The sequence below is a fragment of the Paracoccidioides lutzii genome (assembly GCF_000150705.2).
Source record: "Paracoccidioides lutzii Pb01 unplaced genomic scaffold supercont2.10, whole genome shotgun sequence".
Taxonomy (NCBI): domain Eukaryota; kingdom Fungi; phylum Ascomycota; class Eurotiomycetes; order Onygenales; family Ajellomycetaceae; genus Paracoccidioides; species Paracoccidioides lutzii.
The window spans coordinates 422,589-447,766 of record NW_015440956.1 but is presented as its reverse complement, the minus strand read 5'-3'; the positions used below and the strand labels follow the sequence as shown (position 1 = coordinate 447,766).

The following is a 25,178-nucleotide window of genomic DNA, read 5'->3' as shown; positions in this document are numbered from 1 at the left end:
CTTGACTCTGGATAAAATCATTGGTATTTATTCGTTACAGTGTAGCGAGGTGGAGGAGAATTGGCCGGACGAGGCTGAGGAGATGGAGCTGACGATTACACGGACGTCAGAAAAGCCCGCTGGGATTGATTGGCGGGTTCAATTTGGGAATTATTGAAGGCACGATGCTCTTCGCTGCGGACAAACCTACGCTAGACAAATTCCGTGCCGTAATGAGTAAGAGTGGTCGTGCTGCGCCGGCTCGTGGTGAGGATGATGCGGCCAAATCTGCGACCGTGAAGGATCGTCGGGTTTATTTCAGCTGGCGTGGCCGGTCAACGAGTGAAGGAGAGATACATACTGAAGAAGGAACGTCGTCGCAAGATGGATACATTGATTTCACAAGCAACGAAGCTGTTACATTTCATGGGATTGCGGGCTTTCCCCGGCTCGGCAGTAGTTGTGCATTCAAGGGGACAAAAATTGACAATGATGCTGCGGACGCGCCGCAGCCGTGGACCTCGTTCTCTAAGGCAGCTGCTGAGCAATCTGCGGTGAACAGATGGAGGTGAAGGGAAAGATATATGTCCTGTTCCTTTGGTTTTCCTTTTCTTCTTCGATTGGTGTCTTCTTCGCTCGGTTTCGTCTCTGTTTGGCTACAGTTTAAGAACATCTCACCCAAGGAATGGCAAGGCAATAGCACTCGACCTATGTATCATTTTCCTCCTGTTTAACGACGCTGGACATGATTCCACCCTATAGAGACGATTTAATCTGATCCTGGAGGACCGACAACGTTGGGGCTAAGCTACGAAAACAACCAAAAAGAACGTTTATTACCACCCTGCTGCCACATGTACCTTGATTTCTCAGTTCTCAGGATTTCCCCCCCCCCCTCCTCTCTTTTTACTTTATTTTCCTTTTCTCTTTTTCTCTTTTTTCCTTTTTTCTTTTCTTTTTCTTTTCTTTTTCTTTTTTTTTCCCCTTTCCCTCAGTTATAGGATTCCATCTTAACTTTGGACAAGGGCAAGGGAGGGATGGAAAAGAAGTTGGAATTAACTTTCTACCAACTGAGTGCGGAACATCGTATTGGCTATACAAAAGCTGCCTACAGGTTCATTATTCTCACTTTTTCATTCCCGCCTTTTGGATTTTTATTTTTTATTTTTTTAATTTTTAATTTTTATCCGTTTGATATTTGCGCGGGCGGTGAGGTTATCTATGCCTATAGTCTTTGCTGTTTTCCTACCGGAGGATTCGCACTGCTTTTCATGTTTCTCATCATTTTCTCTACAAGGATTCTTCTCAGAACTCCCTACTTTTGGACGGGATTTTACATCATTCAATTATAAGCAGAGCCGGGAATTATCTGTATCTTGTCATTCATGAAAGTTTTGTTTCTTCAAATACTTTATTTTATTTTTGTAGTGGATATGATGCTATATGATCAAGAGATTTTACTATTCTCCCTGTCGTCATTGAGTAAGAATGCAAACACTCATGTCATTGTTTGGTCTCATTATACTCCCGTACAGGCACAAATTTTGAGCTAAACATCATGTTTCTTTAATTGTCTATTAGAAAAACAGTTCCTACATATTGTGTAACCTTTTCAGAAGTTGTATATCTGTAGATAAAAACAAGCAGGCAATAAAAGAGATATATTTATCGTGAAATGCTGTTCTTTCTCTTCTCCAAATGTAAATTATAACACAGCCATGTTCTTTCAAGATGAGGAGTTTCGGATTGGTGGAGGGAGTATAGCTTGTTGATTGACTTCACATCTCAACGTATGATGCTGTGTGAATTATGGGTAGCATTTCAGGACTTCCATTTCATGTCTACTTGTTTCCGTCGGGCCTGTGGAAAGAGAGTGGAAAGAGTTAACTGGGAAGCATAGCAACGGAACTTTAAGGGAGCTGTAATTCAAGGGGGTAAACAGTGGGTAAACAAAAAGAAAAAGAACAACGAAGACGTACCATCGGAGCCAACATCGCAACTCCAATCCCCAGAGCAACAACAGTCAATAATAACTGCACCTTCGAAAATCCTTTGCCTAGGATGTCAAATGCTTGACTGGGATGCACTCGCGTACCAAATACATCTAACCCATACGCAAAGACAAGACTGGTACTTTCCAATAACGTTTGGCTCGATTCAATGTTGCGAATCCCAATGACCTCGCGAGAGTGGGTGAGGAACCATCTGCCATCAAATTCTAGATAGGGAGAGTACTGCACTAGCCCCTCCTCTGCTTCGTTCGAGGTTGGCGCACGACCAACTGGACGGCAGGGATCAAGGAGCTGGCGCGGGATGCCGATGATTGCATTTGATTCGGGCAGGGAGCAGAGGAGCAGCTTGGTAGTGATGCCTTGGCGGGTTTGGGAGACGGCGATGGTCGAGATGGGTTCGGATATTATATAGGCTTGAGAGATTACGTGTGGTCGTGGAATTCCTGTGTCGGTGTGGATGCTGGAGTAGTTTGCAGTGTCACCTAATGGGCCACGGTCGTTGGGGATCGGGGATTCGTAAAATTCGGAGATTACCAGCTGGTAGCCCTTTGACTCTGAGGTGTTTGTTACGTCGGCCCAGAGGGAGTAGGCAAACCAGTTTTCGGATAAGGCTGATGCAATGGGCTGGCTGGTATCGACCCCCGATTGGGTAATTGAGTGCAATATTTGCCCAGATATGGCATCAAGGAGATAGAAATTGGCTGTAGAATCCCCGACGGTAATTAGGAGGGCAATGTTAGGGTTCAGGTATTTATAAAGAACAGATCTATCTCCGAGTACTTTCCCAATCGATGCAACTCGATCATGAGCAGGACGTGAGATCGCATGAATGAGTTTCTGACCACTGGGTGGTATGAATTCCCAAAGGGGCTCTTTGGTGTTGGCGGAATTCCAACCAAGAACTCGGCCATTGTTCAGCGTCACAACGAATGTGTTGATGTCCACGGAAACAGCAGATAAATCAGGAATGCCATCTTCCCCCACGCTGACTGGAACCGGGGTGCCCCCACTAGAGATCAAGGCTACTGATTCAAGGGACTCAGAGAGTTTTCCCTGTTCAACGATCTCCCCAGTAGATACGTTAACTTTAACGAAGCTACCGTCTTCGACATATACTGTCGCAACAGAGTGAGCAGTGCTGATGGCTTTCACCTTCCAGTCGCCATTAAGCGCTTCAACGACCTTGCGTTTCCACGCAACTTTCCCCTTTGTCGCATAGTCTATAGCAAGAACGTAGCCTTTCCGCGTTGCGATTATCACCAGTTTCCCCAGTCCAAAGTTGCTCAAGTCAGTAGCTTCGCTAGCCACGAAACTTGACAGGATACGAACAGGCAATCCTTGGAGCCATTCTGGCAAACTAACCAGGTCCTTCGCATGGCGTTTTAGACGGTGAATATATGCTCCTATCACCGATTCGTGACCTTCAACTTCCAACTCATGAGCAAGTTTCTCGCCCCCATTTACATCAGCCCAAGAAGCGGCTACAGCTTCGGTCAATATTTCCGGCCTGCTCCATCCAATCTCTCCGTTTCGAACGAGCATCCAGTCACCCGACTCTAAAACTTGAGCAAAGCGAACTGCATAGGTAGAGCCGCGGGAAACAACTTCCGAAACTGCGTGGCACGCACTTTCAGTGATTTTCTTGCTCATGATACATCTCGCAAGGAATTCACGGGAGGCAGACGAGACAACGCTGGTCTCAGTTTTCGTAATGCGAGTAAAGTAAACGTTGGCATCCCTGGTGCTCGTGGCGAAAACAGAGCTCTCGCCGACGAGAGGAAGGTCGTACGCTTTGTTTATCGACGCCGATTTAATATCTATGTGATATACTTCCGCCCAAGACTTGGATTTCGTGGCATAATGCAGCAGGAAATGTGGTTCGGCATTGAGAGATTGAGGTGCGTGAACTTCGATCCTTTCGACATCTTCGTCGCTGTTGTTCTCAACAATGATGGAGTGGATATGCTTGGTCCCAATTACATTTATCTTGATCGTTTTCCATGCACTGTCGACCCAAACAATCAAGGGTGATATCGAGTTGGCACCGACGAAAATGATGGACTCTGGAGATGAAACTTCGCTGTCAGAACTCAGTGTATAGTGATTGGCGTAAGCCCCAGTCTTCAAATCCAGCGAGGTGACTTTAATTTTGTATCCCTTTCGCATTGCAGAGTGTAAGGAAATAGAGTAAACCGCCGTCTGAGACGTTGACACTTGGAAAAGAACGTCATCACTGGGAACAGCAATAGTTAGTTCTAAATTTCAAGAACCAATGGATAAAAATTAACCTACGTATCATCTACGTATTCCCATTTAACATTCCCCGACGCGCCATCTAGTCGTCTAACAATGCCATTCTTCCGACCAAAGAGCACCAAAGCATCCTTCGCGACCTGCTTCTGGTCCGTCGACTCATCATGACCAAAGATCTCCAAATCGACAACAGGGCCGTCATGGAACTCATGCTCCCAAGCCAACTTCCCATCCAATGCGCCCCACGAAGCGACCTTCCCACCAATTGCGCTGACCACCGAATCTTCACCATCAACCGCCCTTAGGAAAGATTGTGTCGTTTGAGCATCTTCCGATGTCACGGAGCTAGCCAGGTTCTGCCGCCAGACAATCGCGCCATCTTTCGGATTCACGGCGCCCAGGACGTGTTTTTCGGTAAGAGTGTATAGCAACGAAGCAGCAGAGGAGGTGCTGGGCTGGTGGAAGAAGGTCGACCGTTGTTGGGGGGTTCCCAGTAGGGCATGGTGGTAATCATTGTGGTAGGCTTCGTCTGCGAAAATTGCTAGGGAAGAGGGTGTGAGGGAGGCCAGCAGGATGAAGGCCGCGTGAAGCCGCATTATTTCATCTGATTACGGCTGTCATTTGGGGGAGGGTGGAGGGGAAGATATGGTGTGAGCTTGGCTGAAGAAATTATTGGAGGTTGGCTGTTGGGTTTGGTTGAGATGCGCATAAAGGATAAACGTAGTCAGCCCGTTAGGCTAAAATACATCCTTCTGGGGCGATATTAAGGAATTTCATGATGCAGTTTTTGATAATGATATTCCTATTGTGGATAGTAATACGAATTGGTTACGGACAAATAACTACAGGTAGGTAATGATTTTATTTTTATTTAATTGAACAAGAAATTTGCTATGAATGCTAACTATTCCAAATTACAAGAAATGAACAAAAGGGAATTTGCCTACAAAATATTACAAAACTCACATTACAACTCATTTTTAAAAACAATTCTGTTGCAAGTCTCAATAACTTCCTTCTCACCCTGAGACATACCTTCATGGACCTGCCAAGGAACAGACCCCATGCCCATTGCCTGCAGACCGTCCTTGCTAACGAATGACCAGTCCACAGTTCCAGTAAAGCCAAACTCACCAGGTCCTCCAGCATCCGGGAAATCCCAAGGGGGAGACAATGACAAAAAAGCCTGGCGCTGCTTCTCAAGATATCTTGCATTCATTTCACATAGCGGCGTTGCGGGGATATAAAGCACGCTTGAATCACCTTTCCCTCGATGTTCCTTGTCCACCGAATGGAGCGAGTCGCAATGCCATGCAACGTAATCCCCCGGTTCCACACGAGGTACGGATACCATGGTAGTGTCAAGTTCCAGATGTGGATGAGTGAGGTCCGAGTATTCCTGGCAAGCTCCCGGAACCGAGCCTGGGAATGAAGAGTCCAGCAGCGGCTCCGAGGTATTGACATTGAAGAATGGACGGAGGATTGAATATGCAGTACTGTGTTTTAGCATAGGGCATATGTGCAAGGTGCCCTCTCCGGGCCCCGTGTCCGACATCGATAGCCATCCCTGGAAGAATCGAAGCATGGAGCAGGCACCAGCTCCATTGTAAAGATCCATCTTAGCGTGAATGCGATGCTTCGCATCCCAGGGGTCATATTCCTCCCAAGAGCCGTCGAGGATTTTCTGATAAACTCTCGAGTATTCTGGATCCTCCCATCTTTCGAGGGATCCTCCATCGGCGTGAGGGCCTAGGGCAAACTTGGCATCGCCTGGGTCCCGGATGCGAAGTCGATCAGCGTACGTGAGGGGGTATGTTGTGGAGAGCTGCGTGTGGGGGTCCGAAGAGTGCCAAATCCCTTGCAGGAAGCGTTGGGTTTGCATCATATTCGGATGGGCCCTAGCTGTGACTTGTGGAGGTGACCAGTAAAGTTCATAGATAGCAGGTGAGGTAGGGGGAAACGCTTTCACCCTGTCTCTGTTAGCAGAGATATAATCTCTGGCCTGCTGTTTTAGGTCGAGAACGGTCGACCTCGGAATGACACCCCTTATAACTGCAGATCCACGATGACGAATCTCCTCTATCTTACCAGGGTCAACATTCCCCGATACCACATCGGAGTAATCGATGCATGGTATAACCTGTAACGTGTCCATGGCGTCAATCCTCTGGATTGTTCTTCTCTATTTTCAAAAATTAGTAGCAACTCGTCAAAAAACATACGTTACCACCTATTTCACGGATCCCTTCCACTTCATCCTTGAGGCTAGCTAATAATCTAGCCCAGCTATCCTCCAGAACACCCCCCCTGTTGTGGAAGAGGTTTATTTTGAGCTCCTGAAACCGAGATGGGAGGGGCTGAGGCTTGAAATCAGGCCTCAAGCTAGGGAAGACGGATGATATATCCCCTGCAGCTTTGGTAGGCCGTGAAAAAGTGGATGCAGGCCGAACAACCGCTCGGGATATAAATTTCGGGATCATCATGCTTAGAGCAGTTTAAGCACTTTTAAATCTGATAACGTTTATGAAGTTTCCACCCGCGGGCATAGAATATATGAGAAGACCATCAATCTCAGGCTGACTGTAGAACTTAGCAGCGCTGCTGCGAACGTAACAGATACTTAAACAGCAGAACTCGAGGCTTGTCGGTCAGCTGGAAAGGAAAGGGGATTGTTAAGGGAACCGTGGAACCTTGGAAGTCAGAGTTGATCCACGTGACACCGATCTATATTGTGCTGACAACAGGTTTTAAAAGCGCTGGACATAGTTATCAAAAATGGGGCTCTCGTTATTATCATCACATTCAGCTTTTGTCCTATTGATGGGTGTACTTGAATGCGGTTCTATAAAGGTTGAATTTGGTTTTTAAAATTCGGTTGGAAAAACCTTCATTGTGGTTTAAGCATTCAGACATAAAACACCCCTCGTTAAAATTACATATATACTAGTTATATCTCTAAGACTCAAGCGTTTCAAAAACTCTTTGAATATCAGTCATACTCACCGCAAAGATACTAATATTCTAGTTTAATTGCAGTACTTTTGAATGATATAAAATTGAATAAAATTATTATTCAGTCGATAAAAATTGATATAATACTCAATATAAATGATAAGTTTCTGGCAATTTATATTTTAATTTTAATAGTTTAAAATTCGAATTTCTGTTTAAAATATTGATTTTAATAATATTAATATTTAACTTTCAAAACCTTATAATTAAATTCTAAAAGGTCGTTTATAAAAATAGTATCTTTTGTGCCGGTTAGCGGGGCGCCCAGCCCGCCGAGCGCCCTCGCCATTGGTCCGCCGCGCGCGCGAGGCCCGTTGCGGCAGCACCGTTGCCGCTTCGGGGATGGCGCGCCCGCTCGCCGCTTTTGCGCCCTCTCACGCCGCTTCAACGGCCGGCCGCTCGATCTATAAAAACCCATCCTGCGCCCTCGCAACGACCACACACTCTCTCCTCCTCTTTCTTTCTCTCCCTCTTTCTCTTTCTCTCTCGCTCGCTCGCTCGCTCGGATGCACTGCCCCCTCCTTCCTGCAGGGAACCGGTGCCGTCTTACCCGGCCCTCGCCCCTTTTTCTTCCTGCGCCCGCGGAGTCGCCGAACGGATGTCTGTCTTCTGACCACCTCGCGGGCTGCTGCTTCATTGGTTTCTGAGCCATCCACGCCGCCCCTCCCGGTGTTACTTCGCTTGATCTGGAGTCTAGGCTGCTGGGGCATTTGCAGCCATGTTGCAATTGCAATCGCCATGCTGCATGATCAGTGACTGTGAACCGCAGATTGTCAATGGTTTATGTTATTTTTATTTTATTTTATTACTTTTTATTTTTGGTTGGGAGGTCGAGAGTTTCCGCTCCCGCCCTCTCATTTTCTCATTTTTCTTGTGGTTTTATCCGGTCGATCTGTTCTCCCGTACTCTGTTGTCTTGGGGTGCCTTTCATCCGTGGAGATCTGTGCGGAAAAACAGGCGACGATCGATCGAGGCGCACGGGGAAGACCAGCGGGCGAGCCTCCTGGAGCCGGGCGGCTTGCTGAGCTCTGAGTGATGGAGGGTTGCATCGCCGTTTGACCCACCAAGGCAGACTGCCTCATTTCCTTTCCCCAGCCAATAGCAAAATTGCCGCACTTCTTTATTGGTATCAGTGTGCGCCTGCAGGTCGGCCCCGGGGGGGTTCGTCAGCATTGCATGCTCGACATGTCAGGGTTGGAAGTGGCGATAACCATATGCGATTGGTGCAGGGCGCCGGTTATCGACCTCCAGGTGGCTTTCTGACGAGGACGGACGCGCCAGCAGTCTCAGGGAAGATTCAGGGATCAGTGGAATTCGCCCCGTTGCTTCCTCTCCTATGTGGGAGATGGCGAGGCAGTTGAAGCCTCTGCGCTGAGAGAACCTATAAAGGGTGGCCGAGCCTCCTACGGAATCACTGGCATTTCGTGATCTGTTTCTCTCGCCCGCGCACGCTCTTCCCAGCAGGCCCAATGCCCACTCTCCTCCCTACTCCCCCGATTCACCTCTGACTCAGAATCTCCCCTCTCAGATCCCCAATCTCCCACTCCCAGATGGCCCTCGCGTTTCATGTGAACAACTTCAAGCCGTGGACGCCGCGGCACCCCAAGTCATTCTCACTGCGCAAATGCCCCAATTCTCGCACCCAAGAATCCAGAAAAGCCCCTCCCCCAAGCCCAGCCCCGCGTTGTGATGTCTTCCCCAACACCCTGCTCCCCCCCAATCATGGCCTTCCTTCGAAGCCGCCGGCCGAAGTTTGCGTGCCTATCAGTGGTAATACTCAGCCGTGTGCGCCGTCGAGCTCACCCTCCCAACCAAGAGAGATGTCTAGACCACCACCCAGTTCGGAGAATCCCCGGCATGGCGTATCATCTCTCTGTGATCTGGCACATCACACCTGGAATTCGCATCCCACCCCTGCCCGTGATGTCCAAGATAATTTCTCTGATACGCCGACCGAACTGTCTCCCCTTGGGAGAGGGGCTGGTTCGTCGTCGCCAAGCATAACCAGCTCAGATGGTAGCTTAGAAGACTTCTTCATGCTCCCGGATCTCCAGAACAACATCCCCATTGACCCAGCGATCCTTGCCGACGACGTGCCTTGGGACATTAGTGACCTTCACCAGCCTGTCCAGCAAGGTGATGATCTTGCGAACGCAAAGGCCACTTATCCCTATCCTGAACCTCCCCCATCTATGTCCTGTGACACCCCCAACCATCACCAAGGATCCGGAGAGAGGCCTGACAGCTGGAAGAGAAATTCTCAGAGAGATGATGACACTCACGCTCTGGATCATCAGCAGATCCACCCCGCCCGTTGCGGCACTGACGTCGATGCGCCTTGCCTTTACAGCACGAGCGACGACTTCCTCGGCGACGAACAGTCTAGGAGACGCAAGCGAGGGTCACAGCAACCAGAAGAACCGGCCGCAAAGCGGTTTCACGTTGCCTCTGTATCATCTATGGAAGGCTCCTCCAAAGCCCTTTGCTCCCATTTCCTGTCGCTGCCGCTCGACGAGCGTCTGCAGTTCCTTTCATGGCTGTTTGAAGGTGCTTTGTTGAGTTGCATGCCCAACTCAACGCCGGCAATATGGGTGGGAGACGAGAGTGTGCGGTCAGCCGGTCGCTCGGCTCCTCACAAGATCAGAAAATCTCAGCGTGAGCGCGGCGAGGGGAGAAAGGGCCACAGAGACAAGCTGTGGCGATGGCTCCCGGAGGATGACGCACGGCTTTTGAGCATGATGGAGGAGCGCCGACCCTGGCCGGAGATAGAGAGGTGTTTTCCAGAAAGGACGGAATCGGCGCTGCGCCAGCGGGTGTCTACACTTCGGAGACAAGAAAAGGGAATGCGTACAGTCGAATCCGCCGGTGCCACAGTAGCATCTGCAGCCCTGGAGTGGTGAGACGTAATGCTACTCCATGTCTATGTATATAAAAGTGATATCATGATTAAGGTAGCCTAAAGGTGGCCCTCTCCTGGCCGTTCGTTAACGGCCCTTGGTGGGCAGGTGAGGGTAGGGTGGCCTTGAATAAAACCGGAGAAGCCGAGCCCTCCTGTCCATCGCACTGCCATGCGATCCCCTCTTCTACTGTACGCAGCCACAGCCGAATGATACCTACCCTCTTGTCCCTCCCCTCTAGATCCATCATTCTTCTCACTCCTAACGGTCCTGGATAGCAGCCGGAGCGACATCCCGTATCAACGCCCCTTTCCGCCATCCTGATACGCAAGCTGTACGTCAACGAAGAGGTAAAATCCCGTGACCTCTCCTTCGGCCGTTGGGTATATATATGGCCTTCCCCCCCCTCTCTGACTCCATATTTCTTTCAATTCCTTTTCCACTCTCCATCCACCGAGGGGTCCTGTTCAGCCATGGCTTCTACCGAAGCTGAACCCCGCAGCGCCATCGTCATCGACGACGATACAGATGCAGAGACACCTCGGTCCCCGCCGCGAGAGCTACGGAGAAAGAGACGCCTTGTGGACTATAGCCTCCCGGAGTATGAGGCTCTGTTTGATGGCCCAGCGCTCCTCAATTCCTCCGCATCCACAACATCACAGCCGCCGAAGAAACGCAAAATACCCAACTTGAAAGTAGCTCTGGTAAGAACTTTCTCCCAGCCGAGCCGGACTTGTCCTTTGCTGATATTAGGATAGGCGACAGCAAATCAAGAAATTCACACCATATTTGAAGCAGAGTCCGCGAAGATCGGGGACCTACAAGAAGAAGTGCAGCGCCTGAAGAAGAGGAACACCGAGCTAGAAATCAAGCACCGTGCAGAGCTGATCAGGAAAAACGACAAGATCTGCAAGCTAGAGGCTGAGGTCAGCGAACTGGAGCATCGATGTCAATGTCCAATATGCTATACCATCCCTTCAGAGTGGAAAACCCTCCTGTGCGGGCACAGGTTCTGCCCAGGGTGCCTTTCTCCTGACCCAGAGACCTGTGGATCATGTCGTCGAGATTTCGCTGGCTATATAAAGAGTTATTAGGTAGCAATGCTTTATTTTGTCTGCAGCGCTAGATTCGTACGATCGTAGTTTTGACCGCGTTCGGGAGAGACTGGTGTTGGATTTCCAACAGAGCCCAGCAAAAGTCAGTCAAAGGCATGGTGGATTAAAAAGACAAAACAAGAGCAATTCACGCTATCAATACACCGAATCTCCATTAGTTTACAGCATCCTCATTCTCTTCATTCTCTTCGTTCCTTTTTTGTTTTCCATGTTTGGTTTCTTCATATTGTTTCACTTTACTTTTCTTCTTCATTATATCTATCCTGGCCGGCACACACATTTCCAGAACTTGGAAATCCCAATTCGGATACAATCTCCCCAAACCGTATTTCGAGAAAACGCCCAGACCTCTCTCTCTGAATGCGCCCGCTTGAAGCACCCACTTTGACCAATTTGGCTAACAAGTCATCGCTTACTTTGAATCACTAAATTACAAGTACATACGAATTTCTTCAAACATTGTAGACGCACATACGGCAGGAATTAGAGAATTTTTATATGGTGGTTAGGCGTCTTATAACTGCCACAAAGGCTAAGTTTGAGCGAGACTCTACGCTCTGTTCTCCTTGGAGAAGGTTGGACCTACGATTCGTGAGATGATAGCCAGATTTTGTTTCAGGATGGCACAGGCACAGTGAGTATTTCTATTTCATATTCCCGGGATCTGGAAAAGAGGTAGCTGGCTAAATGTTGGCCAAGTTAATATGCCGGGCGGAACTGAATATATGGATCGCCGCCGAGTTCGATTGGAGGCCTTTAAACCCGGAGTGCCTCGACCAGGTCATCAGATACCAAAAGACCACAGTGAGGCACACATTTCTTGTACTCTATATCTGACAATATCGACCATTGATTCACCCTCCAGACACTAATGGGATGATTGCATGGTGTCCAAAAAGAACTTAATACATTTGCTCCACAACTATAAGTCCAGTCTGACCTGAAAAAAAGGCTCACGGATACTTGCAATACAACAATCAACCCCCAACCCCATGGATGAAGACAAACCCCAGAATCACCACAATAGAAATAGGGATCTCCCATCAGATTGGTTGGACCATGGACCTAGCCATCTCGAGCTTAGCACTGTCCACAATACCTCTGGCCACAAGTTTAGCAATCACTCGGATGGTCCAGCCTTGACAATTTTCCACAACAGCCTGTCGATTTACTGCTCTCGGAGGGGGTTCGTTCTCGGCCACCTGTTTTACAATGAGCGCCTGGGCGTCCGTGACGACGGCAAGGTTGTATGCATTTGAGAAAGACGCCGACTGGAGGATGTTGGTTGGACCGGGTGAAGGTTGATAACTCATGCATTCAGCATCTCCTTTGACTTGGTAAACTGGGCCGGGTTCGTTTTCGCGGGCGACAAAGAGTGACCCAATGCTGGGGTTCGTCGTCGGCTTGATTCTGCTGGATAAGCGAGAGGCGTAGTGCACGGTCTAGTGTAGGCAAGTTGCCTTCGAGTTCCTCGGATTCGATCCATTGTTGCGTCCCCCTTTTGCGCCTGAACTCACGGCCGTTGAACACGCAATATTCAGAAAAGCCGACGGACTTGAAAGGAGTGCCTGGGGGTGGATAGTTACTCATCTAGTAAAGCATTAGCACTAAGACACGAATATTCATGATATGGATGCGTTAAAGGGCCACAAACTTTGAGGAAATATTTTAAAGGCTTGGATATATATCTGTGTAATCTTTAAGACGAACGTTGGAACTATTGCACCTGCGAAGGGATAGTAAATCGGAGGCCATTCTCCGTCCTTTTTTATCTGGATTCCTCCGCTCATCATCGTGGCAGGATTGATAATAACACGGCGGTTACGGAGTATAGGCGCCCCCAACTCATTTCAGAATATACCGTCCGCAGCCAATGAGTTGAAAGCCGCCGATCTGTGCTCTTGCCATCTGTGAGGGGGGAGCATTGAGTAGCAGTAGGTGCCAGAGCCCCTGCACGTTTCATTACAGTGAGTCATGAGTCAATCAAGCGCACTTTCTTGATGGAATGGATTTCCACCATTTCTGGCTGCATCGCATGCATGAATTTCGTCGCACTCCGAACCCAGCTAGACATGGATGTCGGCGGTTAGGGATATTCAGTCAATGATATCCTGATCTCGGAACTAATTTTAGGCAATCACACCGTAGCCGGCATGTCGTCCTGGGGAGGCTGAGCAGGCCAGGCTGGTGGTTGGCTGGGACGGAAAAACAAATATTCCGAACGTCTCGAGCCTGGTTCCGCTCCGGTTGTTCAAGTCGCTCGCAACATATTCGTTGATGGGCGTCAAATGTTTTAAAGCATGCGATGAAGGATAATTCTCTTTCCACATCTGCGGAAGCCAAACCCGAGTACCCGAAACCATGGCGTCCAACGCCTCAATCCCGGCCCTAATAGTTTCCAAATCAGAAAGCACACACAACCGTGAGGATGGCGTTCCATTTGCATATGAAAATCTCCATGTGGGCGAGACTTATCTCAAGCTGGATAAAACGCTCTTGAGAATTACGCCTGATGCGAAGAAAGGACCACCATTAGAGGGGGATGTGATTACTGTTCTAAGCAAGCAAGGCGGTCGGTTGGTTCTTGAGCGAGATTATTCTTATGTTTCCAAGGGCGGAACGGCTGTAAGGCGCTTTGAGGTTGAAGCTATGAAGCTGGTAGCAAAGCGCACCTCCGTCCCTCTTCCTGAAGTTATTTACAGCCTCATAAGTGATCGCAGCGGCGAGATCGGGATGACAACTATTCCAGGCACTACACTAGAAAGCCTATGGGATAAGTTGAACAGCGAAACAAAAAAGTCTATATGCCATGAGACATGGGATCAAATCGCCAAACTCCGAGAAATCCCACAACCACCTGCCTTAAAACAGTTTTTCCAGTGTCTTGCCGACGGCTCGCCAACTCTCGACCCTCTAATCGAAGACTTGGACCGCTGTGGAACCCCTTTATACACAGACGAAGACGTCAGAGCCCGAATATACCACCGCTACCTTCATTTTGGTGGTCTGCGATATAAAAATGAGCTACCAGACATGCTCCCTCGATCATCCCGTACGGTTTTTACACACGCTGACATTGCCCCACGCAACATCATGGTTGATGACCATTATCGCATTACCGGCATCCTCGACTGGGAGTATGCCGGCTGGTACCCTGATTACTGGGAGTATGCGCAGATCATGAGGCCCGCTTGCCAGACGGGCGATTGGCAGAAATGGATGGATCTCACTGCGCCCCGTAAATGGGATATCTCGGGAATAGCAGCCGCGAGACGAATTTTATTTTGATAACCGCCACAAACTTGCAAATAAATAGTACTACTTATTCGTCACGAACAAAGTGTCAACCCAGACATCCACAGGTTCTCACCCATTGATTGGGTACTTCCGCCGCTGGCAGAGGCCAAAATTTGAGGAGGGTGAAGACCATGATTCGATCGGATGCTATCGTTTCAATTCTGTGTTAGCGTTCTTATTGCTTAAAAGATCCGGCGCTGTTTGTCTCCCAATCGATAAAGGGCTTAAGCGCAGAGGAAATACTTGGCGTTGGGCAACCAAAGTATACCAGTTAAGGGGCGTTAGTGAACGGGACGGCCCGGATCACAGCTGGCAAGTTGCTGCCGTTCCTGAGTGATTGCAATCGATGATTTAGAAAATGACTCCCTTCGGTCGCCTCTTTTGCACACAAGACTATTCGCTCCCAACCGAGGTGTTTCTCAGCTCAGCAACTAGGGGTGACATGGATCATGCAGCACATCAGCGAGCGACTGGGTCGGGCTGTTTTTTGAGCGCACGTTCTTCGCAGCACGACGCTTGGATTTTTAAGCTGCATATCACAAACGTAAGGTAATTGTTTCTTATTTTAAAGCGTGGCAGATTAGTCAGCATTCTGTTCACCACCCTTGGTAGCTCATCGAAGAGAATTAAGCAGGCCTTGGCCCAAGTGAATTTTTATACGGATCAGCACGGCGCGCGACATGGTCGAGGTATCAAGAACTCATATGATTATTAGAGGTTCAAAGCTTCGAACCTAATTTCAGCACATCAGGTCATTCTGCGGCTAGTGAACGAAACACGCAGCACGATGGCAAATGGATGTGGATTCGGCCATGCTACGCAAGCCTGGAGTGGTGAAGGGACGCTTTGGGTAGCATTGCATGGACATGCTGTATATTATATGTGTGATTAGACAGTAGTGTATACGATACAACCGACTAGAACCCTTTCTACCCTGTATCTCGAATCTCTGTCCAGCGTCTGGTGGGTTGTTCGTTTCAAAATATGCCCGGAAGCAAGATAATCCGTTCCGTTACTTTGTGTGTAATTAAGCCCATACAGCATTGTACGAAGATTAGAAAAAGATTATGCCTTTAAAATGGATCCGAAAATACAAGAATTGTTGGCTGAACTCGAGCGAGAAAGAGCTGAACGTGAGCGAGAAAGACAATGGCGTCAAGATGCGGAAGGTTCTTTCGACCAGGGTCGAAGCTGCAGAAGACGCCCGAGTGTGCAGTTTCTTCCCAACCCCTGGCCAGATACATCCTGATATCCCATAGCTCATACTATAAACCTCGAGCGAAGATCTGTGAATGGGGTTCCTGTTGCGGTGCAAGCTGTTAGGCTGAGCGTTGTGCTGAGCTGGGCTATGTAGACTCAACCTGCAGCCTCGAAGGATTCTTCATATGTTGACCTCTTCTTCCTTTTCGCATTGCCCTTCTTCGACGCGTACTCCAAGCCGAAGGCAGTACCTAGTGGCACCCTGGTGGAGACACCTACATACAGCGTGGTAAATGGCATTACTCGAATATCATGAAGTCGAAGTCGAAGATGAACTGGCTCGGCTGGGCCTCGAATACCATTGCGACAAGTCACCCAACAAATCGGCTGAGAGAGTCAACTCCACCAAATGTCCGTGCGCACGGGACGTGAGACTAGCGCATAGGAAGCAGGGCTGGTAGTCCACCAGATATGATTGGTTGCATCGACACCAACCGCTAACAAGGGCATTGAGCTTTTGGCCGGGCCGGACTAGTGTTTCTGGGGACAAGGAACGAACCTGATTGAAAAGTTAACTTCCCTGATTACACCATCATCCTTTAGATGTGTAGATCCTTGTAATAAGATTAGAAAACTATACTTCAGCGTTATTTTCATCAGACATCTTCTTCCTTCTGTGCTATGACCCTCGCCTTGATAGATAGTGAATGCAATCTATTCTCTCATTCCCTCTGTCTGTGGCAATTTTGCAATGTGCTGTCTTCCATTGCTAATACTCTTCACTTCCACTTGTGGAGCTTCTTCTCATCTCAAGTGCTACTTCTTGTTCTCTACAAGTCATCCTTATCCAATTTTTGTTTACCGGTGGGCCCCCGATCTTACTCCCTCTTTCAAGAGACGGGACGGTATCCAGAAAATCGAATCTAGCCGCTTCTTCGGGATCCAGTTGTGCGGAGTGGCTGTGGAATCTGGCGTGAATGATATCACAGCTTTGGTGACGGGAATGACAATACCCGACAATAATAGTAGTAAAGACCTTCGTGTCCAAGTCTGCCTCCCTCTAGTTCTGTCGGCGGAGAAAAAGCCTCACAAAGTCTAAATATAGCATGGGAATAGCTTATTGAATAAAGATTCAACTAATATTTTTTTCTTCTGTCTGGACAAGCTTCCTTGAAAGCAGCACACTCTTGAAGGGATCGAAAGCGTTATCTGCAAGTGCTAAGGTGACATCATTTAGACGCACCGAGTTCTCCTGGCTAGACAGCTACATAAAGAACCCCTGGATACAGACGGAGCTGAGCCCAACAAGGTAATAGCTTCTGTCGAGTCGTTGGCAAAGCAGTCCTAGCAAACACATGGAATTTGCCGCGAAGTCGAATGACAAATTTGTCGACGAGTTCAACAACTATGGTCGAACGGAAGGATTATACGCATAGAGCGGGAAGTCAAATAGATTGCGGCAGCCAAGAATTCGATCGCGACCTGCACTGTTGCGGGTGCAACAGAAATCATGAATATATAACGCTGGCTCCTGGTAGATTGCTCGTATTTGTTTTTCGGGTCTACTGTGGGAGGCATCTCCCCGGGATAATGCTTTCTTTTGTCTTCATATTTGATTTCGGCCTTGTTTGTAGAATGATATGAATGAGCAAGTGAAGCCTCCAGGAGACATAGAATATTTGCTGGGATCCATACTTCACCCTTAAAGTAGAGCATGTAGCTGACTGAGTAAGCTGTCTAAGAAGTGGAGTGGACCTAATTAGAGAAATAACTGGGCACATTAAACCGTATGTATTGGGCAGGCTAATATATAATACTTATTCGCCAGAACAGAGCAATCATTAATCCTATTCGGTTTCAATCAGAGCTATTGTATCGTCATACGCCTTAATAATAGGATCATATAACCTCTGTGGGACTTGCGGCGTCCCAACAATAAGTCCTTCCTTCCCGTAAGGAAACAGTACACCTCGTATGGTCCTACAAAGATTTTTAACGCACTCGGAGTCCGGCGGAAACTCCTGCAAAAGGTACTCAAACCCGCCAGCTTCCATGTTGCCTCGTTTATAAATTGCGATTTTCTTATAAGTTCCGGTATACCATTCTCTTAATATGCTGTCTTTGGGCCGGTCCAGTCCCTGTCTCTGTAGCGCATTTAATTTTTCCCAGCCGTGACGGGCGCATTGCCAGATAAGCACGTAGAAAAACGACTCAAGATCATGCCGATAGGTATGGTCGATATTAAGTAGCACCTCGATCGCCATGAACTCCATCGTGCCGGTCTGGTGCCGTGCGCCGCTTCGCCCGCTACCGACTTCTTTGGCAAGATCCAGATCGATTAGCATGCCGGAGTGACCATCCGCCTTTTCCGGATCGGTGATTATTATGTTGTTCTCCGAAATATCCCGATGTAGGATGCTCCCATTCAGGTAAAGAGACCGATGCGCCTTTATTGCATCGCGAAGCGCCGTGAGCAGTTCTAAGGGTGACTCGTACTTGTAGATCGGCCGCCCAGCGGGCGAGATCACCAGACAGCGGAGGACGCGGTTGTCGTAGGGTTCCTCGCCATTCCTGTCGAAGAGGCTTGGCTTGTGCGCCGACTGAACGGAGAAAGCTAGTTCATTCTCCTGCTGGGTGTCCCTCGACGGTTGATTGATGGAGCGCGATCGTTTGGATGCCTGTATCCCTTTATCCGGAGATCTGCGTTTCCTGGAAGACGACTTTCGACCTAAGCTACGGAGCTCGGTGAGCGGTTGAGATTGATGAAATGAGGAGGCCGCACTGGGGGGTGCGCTTTTGAAGTCGTGTCGCTTGTCGTCGAAGGTCAGGCCGCAGCGTACGTCGGCGATACTAGTGATGACACTATGGCCAATGATCCTGGCGACCCCTTGGACATTTTTTTGACCCGCTAGCTCGAGGAGTTCCGCCTCCGGCCGCCGCTTGTCCGACACCCACGAGAATTTGGCTACGCCCTCCACTTGTCCATCGTTTGCGAGAAAACATGTTGTCCCGCGACACACGATGGCACGTTGAAAGGAAAGCATTTCACCCAGCCGCAGCACCTTTTCCTCCGAGGTCCCAGGCCCTTTGACGGTTATTGATTTGTTGCCGCCTTCATCCCTAGCAATAAAGGTGTCCAGTCCCAGCTCCTCGTCGCTCATCATGGTGTAGCCCACAAGCACCTGAAAGAACCGTCTCGAGTCCGCGTAGACATCGATGATGCCCGAGCTGTAGAGGCCCGAGCGGTCAAACACCCACGCCTCCATCTTGGTCCCGCAGACGGCGAACGCGTGGACGAACCGCCGGGTGGGCTGGGCGGCAAAGACCTCGCGCACGTAGCGGCTCATCTGCAGCAGGGTGCCTTTGGTCCTGATCTCCTCCTTGGATTTTTTGAGCTCGCCAACTACCAGGATGTCCCTCCAGTCATGTTTGTTTTGCGAGGGGCTCCCACCCCTAGCTCTCAAAAGAAGGTCGACTTGCCGTTCCGCCTTCGAACCGGTAAGATCCGCTTTGCTCGCCGTGGAGTAGTAGGTGCCGCGTGATTCCGAGAGAAGGTCTTCTTGAAGACGAAACCACCAGGCAAGGACATCGTCCTGTGTAGGAGGATCAGGAAACTGGGCCCAATTACCGTCGCTGTCTGGGCCCAGTACGCGTCGACAGATGGCATCTGCTTTGTCGCTCCAGTCTTCTCCCTCAAAGTACTTCGCAAAGAAGCCCTCGACGCCTCGAAATGTGCAGCCACGTATCTCCTCGAAGATCCTCGGATTCACCAACTCACGCGTCTGCTCGGAACCTTTCTGTGACGACGATGTGGATTTGATCGGCGTGCCTAAGGAGGTGGGAGGTATGCTCGCCGGAGGGGTCGCTCGCGAGACGGTGGCGATGAGGTCGAGGACGGCTTTCCAGATGTCAACATCGGTCGCCTTTTGGATGACAAGTCGTACTAGTGTCCGATAGTGTTCATAGCTGAAGTCGCCATCTTGAAGGCAGGTGAATAATCTTGATAGCTCGGATGCCACATTTTTATTGCCTGCTGGTGAACGTAGGTGGAAAGCCGACTTTTCACCCATCAAGGTGGTGAGGAGTTTCGATGTTGCATCGTGGCAGGCTTCGCGGCTTTCCGTCGTGCCATCATTGTAGTGATGCTCTGCGTCTGGAAGAAGCTTTTCTAATCGGTCAAGTGAGTCATTCAAAGGATACCTTAAAATCACGGCATGATCGTCCTCCGAAAGGTCTGCCATTCCTATATGGGTTGATGCTTAAAGATTTCCTGACAAGTAGTTATGATGCTCCAAAGAGAGAAATAGGTCGGGCGACTTCGGTGGGTCAATAAACTACCTTGTTTGTTTGTCTTGTTTGTATGCTCTTGGAACTTTCAAGTCCAACTCGCATGGACACAATTTTCTTATGTCAGCCTCTCTTCTCGATATTTTCGGATTAGCGCGAGCAACTAAACTCCTTTAGACTTCTGCCAAATCCTGCTAACTTATGGACCAATCAGAAGACCTCACATTACCCTAAATACCTGCTTAATCATCACCAAACTGATAATTTTCAATTCCAGCTATTTCGCTCTCTTCTGTGCTATTTTGCAAATTGCCATCTCGCGTGGAAACGTAACAGGCTCGGGTGAGCCTAAGATTCTGCTCATTTGAGATTTGATGCCCCTGTTTCAGCAAAATGTAGGACCGACCAGCAATTCGGAAATCACATGACCCCATACAGCTGCCCAGCAAATACGGGACTTTGCACCATCTAGTTTCAAATAGGCGTTGAACCTTTTACAAGACGCTGACGGGAAGTGTGGTTGTCACGTGAGAATTACCCCTCACCATTTTGGCTGCGTCTTCCAAACCAACATGTGTCCCTTTTTCCTTTCTCTTTTCTTTTAGACGTAGCCATTTTTGGTCCAGCAAAGCGCAATATGAATTACAAAAAGCATTATATTCCTCTCGAGTCTGATCCAGAGATATTTACCGAGTTGATGCATGACTTGGGCGTGTTTAGTTCTCTCAAATTCGTTGATGTCTGCTCACTTGAAGACGAAGAGCTGTGCCTTGTTCAGCGGCCTGTCCTGGCACTAATCCTAATTCTCCCTTCTTGCCCCGCGTATGGGCAACGTACGATTGAAGGTCAAATTATGGCAAACCGAGCTGAGGAAGAAGTTGTTTGGTTAAAGCAGACGATTAACAATGCATGTGGCCTCTACGCCATCCTACACGCCGTCTGTAACGTGCCCAGTTCCATTAGTAGGTGATTTACTTCGCTTTTCGTTCACATTAATTGAAAGGGAAAAAAAATTCACAGTCCATTCAGAAACCGAGTCCGCGCTTCACCAATTAACCAAACTTGAACCGCCCAACCGTTCTAAATATCTCGAAGACTCGGAAGAAATCTGTAGGGTTTATGCGAAAGCTGCTCAAAAGGGGGCTTCGGACGTCCCCATCGCCGAAGATGAAGTGGATCACCATTATATATGTTTTGTTACACACTCGAACCAGTTATACGAGCTGGATGGTGACGTCGACGGACCTATAAGTCGAGGCTTTTTGGCCGACGGTGAAGATATTCTAACCGGGTCTGCTCGCTACATTATACGACAATACACGGAAAGCAAAATAGATGGAACATTCGGGTTATTGGCTCTTGTGGAAGACTAAATCACAGAAATATTACAAGCATTTTTGCCAGGTGATAAATCAGCCGCTGTCTGACCGTCGTACGTCAAGATTCCCCAATTAAGTCTAGGATTGTCCACGAGCCTCCGAGGAATGTAACCCCATGATGCTGCAATATGCAATGGCGTCCACCCTTCATGATCTCTCGCATTAATGTCAACGCCTTGAGCAAGCAAAACCTCGACAACAGAATTGAAGTCGCCTTTCGAAAACTGAGAACATGGACCGGCAAGCACTAGGTGTAGGAGAGTAGATTTACCGCGTGCCGAGAGAATTGCTCTGTGTGGATTAGCACCGTATTTCAGAAGGGTTCGGACGGCGTAAACCCAGCCAAATTCAACAGCCCATGTTAAAGGAGTTCGATAATGATAATCTGGCTGGTCAATCAAAGCGGCAATACCTCCGGCTCGAGATGAACAGACGAGAAACTCCTCCAATGATTGACTGGTATTGATTCGTAGAAGGACCTCATGAAGTGTTGTAAATCCTCGACTACCTAAGTAGTTATTCCCAACCTTGCTCGATGATCTGCCAAAAAGGCTACCAATCATCCCACAATATTGAGAAAATTCGAACGAGGAGCCATTGCTCATGGCTGTGGATACTAGCGCGCAGTCCAGCAGCGTATACATTGGGTTACTTAAAACAGGTCAGACCGATGTTATCCCTGGCGGCACTTAGGTTTATCAACACGTACTTCTCAATATCATCAACCCAATTGTCATTTGCACCAGCTGCGATTAACCTTGTACAAACCTGCATTGCTTTAGCAGCGCCTTGAGCTTTCCAGCAATAGTAGGCGGCATACTATACTTTTTGTCAGTAACGTCATTGATGAATTCGGGGTAAGTGATCCATAAATATAGAAGGCCAAGTCCATATGGGTCAACGTCATGAATAGAGGCTTGTCCGTTTTGCAGAAGAGTCACCATGGTTGGAATATTCCCCTCTTGAATGACACTGAAGATTGCGGATTCATACGGTCTCGTACAACTTAGCGTAGAATTTCGGTTAAATGTTTTCTCAAAAGAAATGTCGTAGGTGCTGCCTAAAAGGGGAGTTATGTTAGTTAGTATTAGTTAAAATGATATTTGGCTTGCGTACTTCTAGCTGAACACCCGGGATTAGAAATCAATCCGGCAGAGTTGGTGAACTGCGGGTTAAGGTCCATAGCTGGGTCCATCTGCTCCTGCATATTCGATAAAGCTTCCGTGACAGTTCCCGAATGTGCCATATGATTGAGTAATTGCGTATCGTGAACTTGCGACTGGGTTGTGTTGGAGTCGTCAATCTTGGCTAAGGACGGGCGTCGCTCCTTTAGCCCTAGAACAATACTGTCCCCAAGTGCATAGAGGTCCCACTGGCGCATGACATTTTGAAAACCGATCTTGATGAGATGCTGCACTGCTGGTTTTATATGTTTACGGTACCGTCTAGCGGTGTAACTGGGTCATGTTAGCACTGAACCCTTTTGTGGAACAGCTAACTTACTCGGTTTCTGAGACGTCGAGCGGCAACAGAAGTAGACAACCTGGACGCTCGTTAAACTCCATAACCCATTCAGCAAATCCACGACCCAGGTTGACCCAGAGATCAAGCTTCTTGTCCATATCGTCAACTGTCAGTTGAAGGGATGAAGAGGACAGCTGTTTTATCCTGCTGGCAAGTTTCCTTCGTGCACGATAGACCCATCTTAGACCATTATGATATCCATACGTTTGGACCAAAAAGAAGAAATCGTACAGGTCGAATCGTCGATAAATCTGGAGAGTATCATGATTCACTTCGCGTCAGTGAATCTTGGAAAACACGGCGCCCCAGCCTCGTCCCTCAGGATGATTTTGCGATGATTCTTCAAAGAAGGTCTTATGGCTTTTTGCCCATCGCTCTGCAGTTTCGGGCATGGCTACCACCGACACTTTGAAGATTTTAAAATCGGGCCTCCCACCGGAAGTATTTTTCACACCTCCAGACAAGCCTCTCCTATCGCTGGAGAACTCATCGTCGCCTGAGAGCTCCTCATTGTTAGAAGAATCTATCAAATCTCCAGATGAGTAGCCGTTGTGCGAACCATACGCATCCTGTTTCTCGCTCATTGATGCATTCGGCTCCCCAATATGTAATAATGTAATAATTTTTCCAAGGGATGACTTCTCCAAAGGTGGGAGAGAATGATAACAGTTTTTGCATTTGTCAGGCGATAAGTATTTCTGGTTCTCGTTGAGGAAGTGAGCAAGTTGATTGAGTAGGCTGGTAAACTTCGCAAGGACTTGTTCCGTACGAGCCGACATGGTTAGTGGGTGGATAGAGAGAGATGACGATGGAGGTGCTGAAAAAGTTGGGAATGAATCCTAAGTACGCACTACGACTAGTCTCTATTAGCCTTTCTAACTTAAGACAGGTGGATTCCACCCCTACGAACCACTTGACACAATTGCCAAGATTCTGGTATAAATCGCAAAAAATACCAGAATCTTGGCGATCTAGCCATCGCAGGGCAGTACTAGCGTGGCCAACAGTGAGCTATCATCTTGCCGGGTTTCATCACATCTACCAGCACGGTTCCAGCTGGACATTATTTCCAGCTTGAAGCGAGTGACTTAACATCCGCTAGTTGCTGGATCTACGCCCGTCCTATGCACAGGTGTATACATTTGCTAAAATGAGAATGGGAATACTCCCTGGGCTATCGAAAAAGCTCCATTCAAGGCGCACAGAGAGTGGCCGCCCGGTAGTTATAAACCACAAGACATCGCTCCGCGATAGATCATTTCAAAAGGGACCAACTTGGCGCCTTTTTCTTACAAAATGTATCCTAACATCCCATATGCACTTCTGTCGGCAGCGCTCATCGTGCTAAGTATGGTGCATCTCATCTTGCTTACCGTTCACCGCCCCCAGCCTCACCGTTTGTCCGAGATATCAATCTTCGTTCTCTTTATCTGCGTCAATGCTGTTGTCATTGGCATTGGTCTATCGGGCTTAAGACGCGGGGGTGAGCAGCCCCTTCTACCGAGATGGTGATAAATGCTAAAAGCTTGTTTCAGATACGCCAGCATTCTACTATCCCTTGGGAATATGTACAGCATTCCCGTTAGCTCTAGAGGTACGTTATTCCCTGCCCCTTAATTTCATCCTCGCCCTGCTGCGTCGATTATTTCTAGGATATGGTTTTCTGTCCCCCGCGGTAAAGTTCGGTTTGATCTTATGGTGTGTGTACTCTTCTCCTCGATCTTGATAGGCCTTGTGCTCATTGAGTTAGCTCGGTCGCCTACGAGGCGTCGGTGAAAGGTACAGCTGTGGTCGTGTCTATCGACTACACGGTACTCGCGATTGCCGGCCTGCTTTTTTGGCGCGGAATTCGCGGTATACCATCTCAGGGGCCTGTAATCCGTGAAGTTACAATCCATGCACTTCTTGTTCTCGTAACAGCAGGGTTTGCCGCAGGCGGACTCGTCCACGACTGGCCCCTTTCGATCCAAGTAAGTTCAGTGAAAGTACGGTTCTCTCTCCAACGTGTGCTGATATGGCTCCAGGTGATGTTGATTACCACTATTGGTGCCTATATGGCTCGAAATATTTCCTCTCGGCCTGGGGGACTGGGGAACACCGTGCCGTTACATGGCTTCCCAGACAGCACATCCGATATTTCCTGTTTCTGATTGCATTGGAATGTGACTGCCTGTGGATACTAGTCAGTGTAGCAAGGCCCTTTCTAAATTCACTTGCTTCTAA

At 48.5% G+C, this 25,178-nt stretch overlaps 12 protein-coding genes across 12 annotated transcripts; 7 read left to right on the top strand and 5 right to left on the bottom strand.

Moving 5' to 3' along the window:
- Nucleotides 1-164: 164 nt before the first annotated feature.
- Nucleotides 165-551, top strand: PAAG_04158 (hypothetical protein; the record flags this gene model as incomplete). The annotated part of the gene is made up of 1 exon (XM_002793840.1): nt 165-551. The coding sequence occupies one exon, from the start codon at nt 165-167 to the stop codon at nt 549-551; it is 387 nt and encodes a 128-aa protein (XP_002793886.1).
- A 1,338-nt stretch (nt 552-1,889) lies between these two features.
- On the bottom strand, nt 1,890-6,727 carry PAAG_11815 (hypothetical protein; the record flags this gene model as incomplete). The annotated part of the gene is made up of 5 exons (XM_015847395.1): nt 1,890-1,898; nt 1,959-4,224; nt 4,284-4,848; nt 5,280-6,384; nt 6,467-6,727. The coding sequence occupies 5 exons, from the start codon at nt 6,725-6,727 to the stop codon at nt 1,890-1,892; spliced, it is 4,206 nt and encodes a 1,401-aa protein (XP_015702987.1).
- Nucleotides 6,728-7,660: 933 nt separating this feature from the next.
- Nucleotides 7,661-7,996, bottom strand: PAAG_04155 (hypothetical protein; the record flags this gene model as incomplete). Its single annotated transcript, XM_002793837.2, has 1 exon — nt 7,661-7,996. One exon carries the CDS (start codon nt 7,994-7,996, stop codon nt 7,661-7,663), a length of 336 nt encoding a protein of 111 aa, XP_002793883.2.
- Nucleotides 7,997-8,806: 810 nt separating this feature from the next.
- PAAG_04154 (hypothetical protein) lies at nt 8,807-10,156 on the top strand (the record flags this gene model as incomplete). Its single annotated transcript, XM_002793836.2, has 1 exon — nt 8,807-10,156. One exon carries the CDS (start codon nt 8,807-8,809, stop codon nt 10,154-10,156), a length of 1,350 nt encoding a protein of 449 aa, XP_002793882.1.
- Nucleotides 10,157-10,626: 470 nt separating this feature from the next.
- PAAG_04153 (hypothetical protein) lies at nt 10,627-11,247 on the top strand (the record flags this gene model as incomplete). The annotated part of the gene is made up of 2 exons (XM_002793835.1): nt 10,627-10,857; nt 10,912-11,247. The coding sequence occupies 2 exons, from the start codon at nt 10,627-10,629 to the stop codon at nt 11,245-11,247; spliced, it is 567 nt and encodes a 188-aa protein (XP_002793881.1).
- Nucleotides 11,248-12,311: 1,064 nt separating this feature from the next.
- PAAG_04152 (hypothetical protein) lies at nt 12,312-13,598 on the bottom strand (the record flags this gene model as incomplete). Its single annotated transcript, XM_015845185.1, has 4 exons — nt 12,312-12,539; nt 12,649-12,836; nt 13,114-13,218; nt 13,412-13,598. The coding sequence occupies 4 exons, from the start codon at nt 13,596-13,598 to the stop codon at nt 12,312-12,314; spliced, it is 708 nt and encodes a 235-aa protein (XP_015699411.1).
- A 31-nt stretch (nt 13,599-13,629) lies between these two features.
- Nucleotides 13,630-14,556, top strand: PAAG_04151 (hypothetical protein; the record flags this gene model as incomplete). Its single annotated transcript, XM_002793833.1, has 1 exon — nt 13,630-14,556. The coding sequence occupies one exon, from the start codon at nt 13,630-13,632 to the stop codon at nt 14,554-14,556; it is 927 nt and encodes a 308-aa protein (XP_002793879.1).
- Nucleotides 14,557-15,643: 1,087 nt separating this feature from the next.
- Nucleotides 15,644-15,919, top strand: PAAG_11814 (hypothetical protein; the record flags this gene model as incomplete). Its single annotated transcript, XM_015847394.1, has 2 exons — nt 15,644-15,773; nt 15,825-15,919. The coding sequence occupies 2 exons, from the start codon at nt 15,644-15,646 to the stop codon at nt 15,917-15,919; spliced, it is 225 nt and encodes a 74-aa protein (XP_015702986.1).
- A 1,693-nt stretch (nt 15,920-17,612) lies between these two features.
- Nucleotides 17,613-20,006, bottom strand: PAAG_04150 (hypothetical protein; the record flags this gene model as incomplete). Its single annotated transcript, XM_002793832.2, has 1 exon — nt 17,613-20,006. One exon carries the CDS (start codon nt 20,004-20,006, stop codon nt 17,613-17,615), a length of 2,394 nt encoding a protein of 797 aa, XP_002793878.1.
- Nucleotides 20,007-20,689: 683 nt separating this feature from the next.
- PAAG_04148 (ubiquitin carboxyl-terminal hydrolase) lies at nt 20,690-21,425 on the top strand (the record flags this gene model as incomplete). Its single annotated transcript, XM_002793830.2, has 2 exons — nt 20,690-21,014; nt 21,082-21,425. 2 exons carry the CDS (start codon nt 20,690-20,692, stop codon nt 21,423-21,425), a joined length of 669 nt encoding a protein of 222 aa, XP_002793876.1.
- Nucleotides 21,426-21,464: 39 nt separating this feature from the next.
- On the bottom strand, nt 21,465-23,734 carry PAAG_04147 (hypothetical protein; the record flags this gene model as incomplete). The annotated part of the gene is made up of 6 exons (XM_015845184.1): nt 21,465-21,475; nt 21,544-22,082; nt 22,200-22,491; nt 22,548-22,888; nt 22,935-23,206; nt 23,255-23,734. 6 exons carry the CDS (start codon nt 23,732-23,734, stop codon nt 21,465-21,467), a joined length of 1,935 nt encoding a protein of 644 aa, XP_015699410.1.
- Nucleotides 23,735-24,251: 517 nt separating this feature from the next.
- PAAG_11813 (hypothetical protein) lies at nt 24,252-25,105 on the top strand (the record flags this gene model as incomplete). The annotated part of the gene is made up of 4 exons (XM_015847393.1): nt 24,252-24,438; nt 24,491-24,653; nt 24,706-24,925; nt 24,980-25,105. 4 exons carry the CDS (start codon nt 24,252-24,254, stop codon nt 25,103-25,105), a joined length of 696 nt encoding a protein of 231 aa, XP_015702985.1.
- Nucleotides 25,106-25,178: the final 73 nt, after the last annotated feature.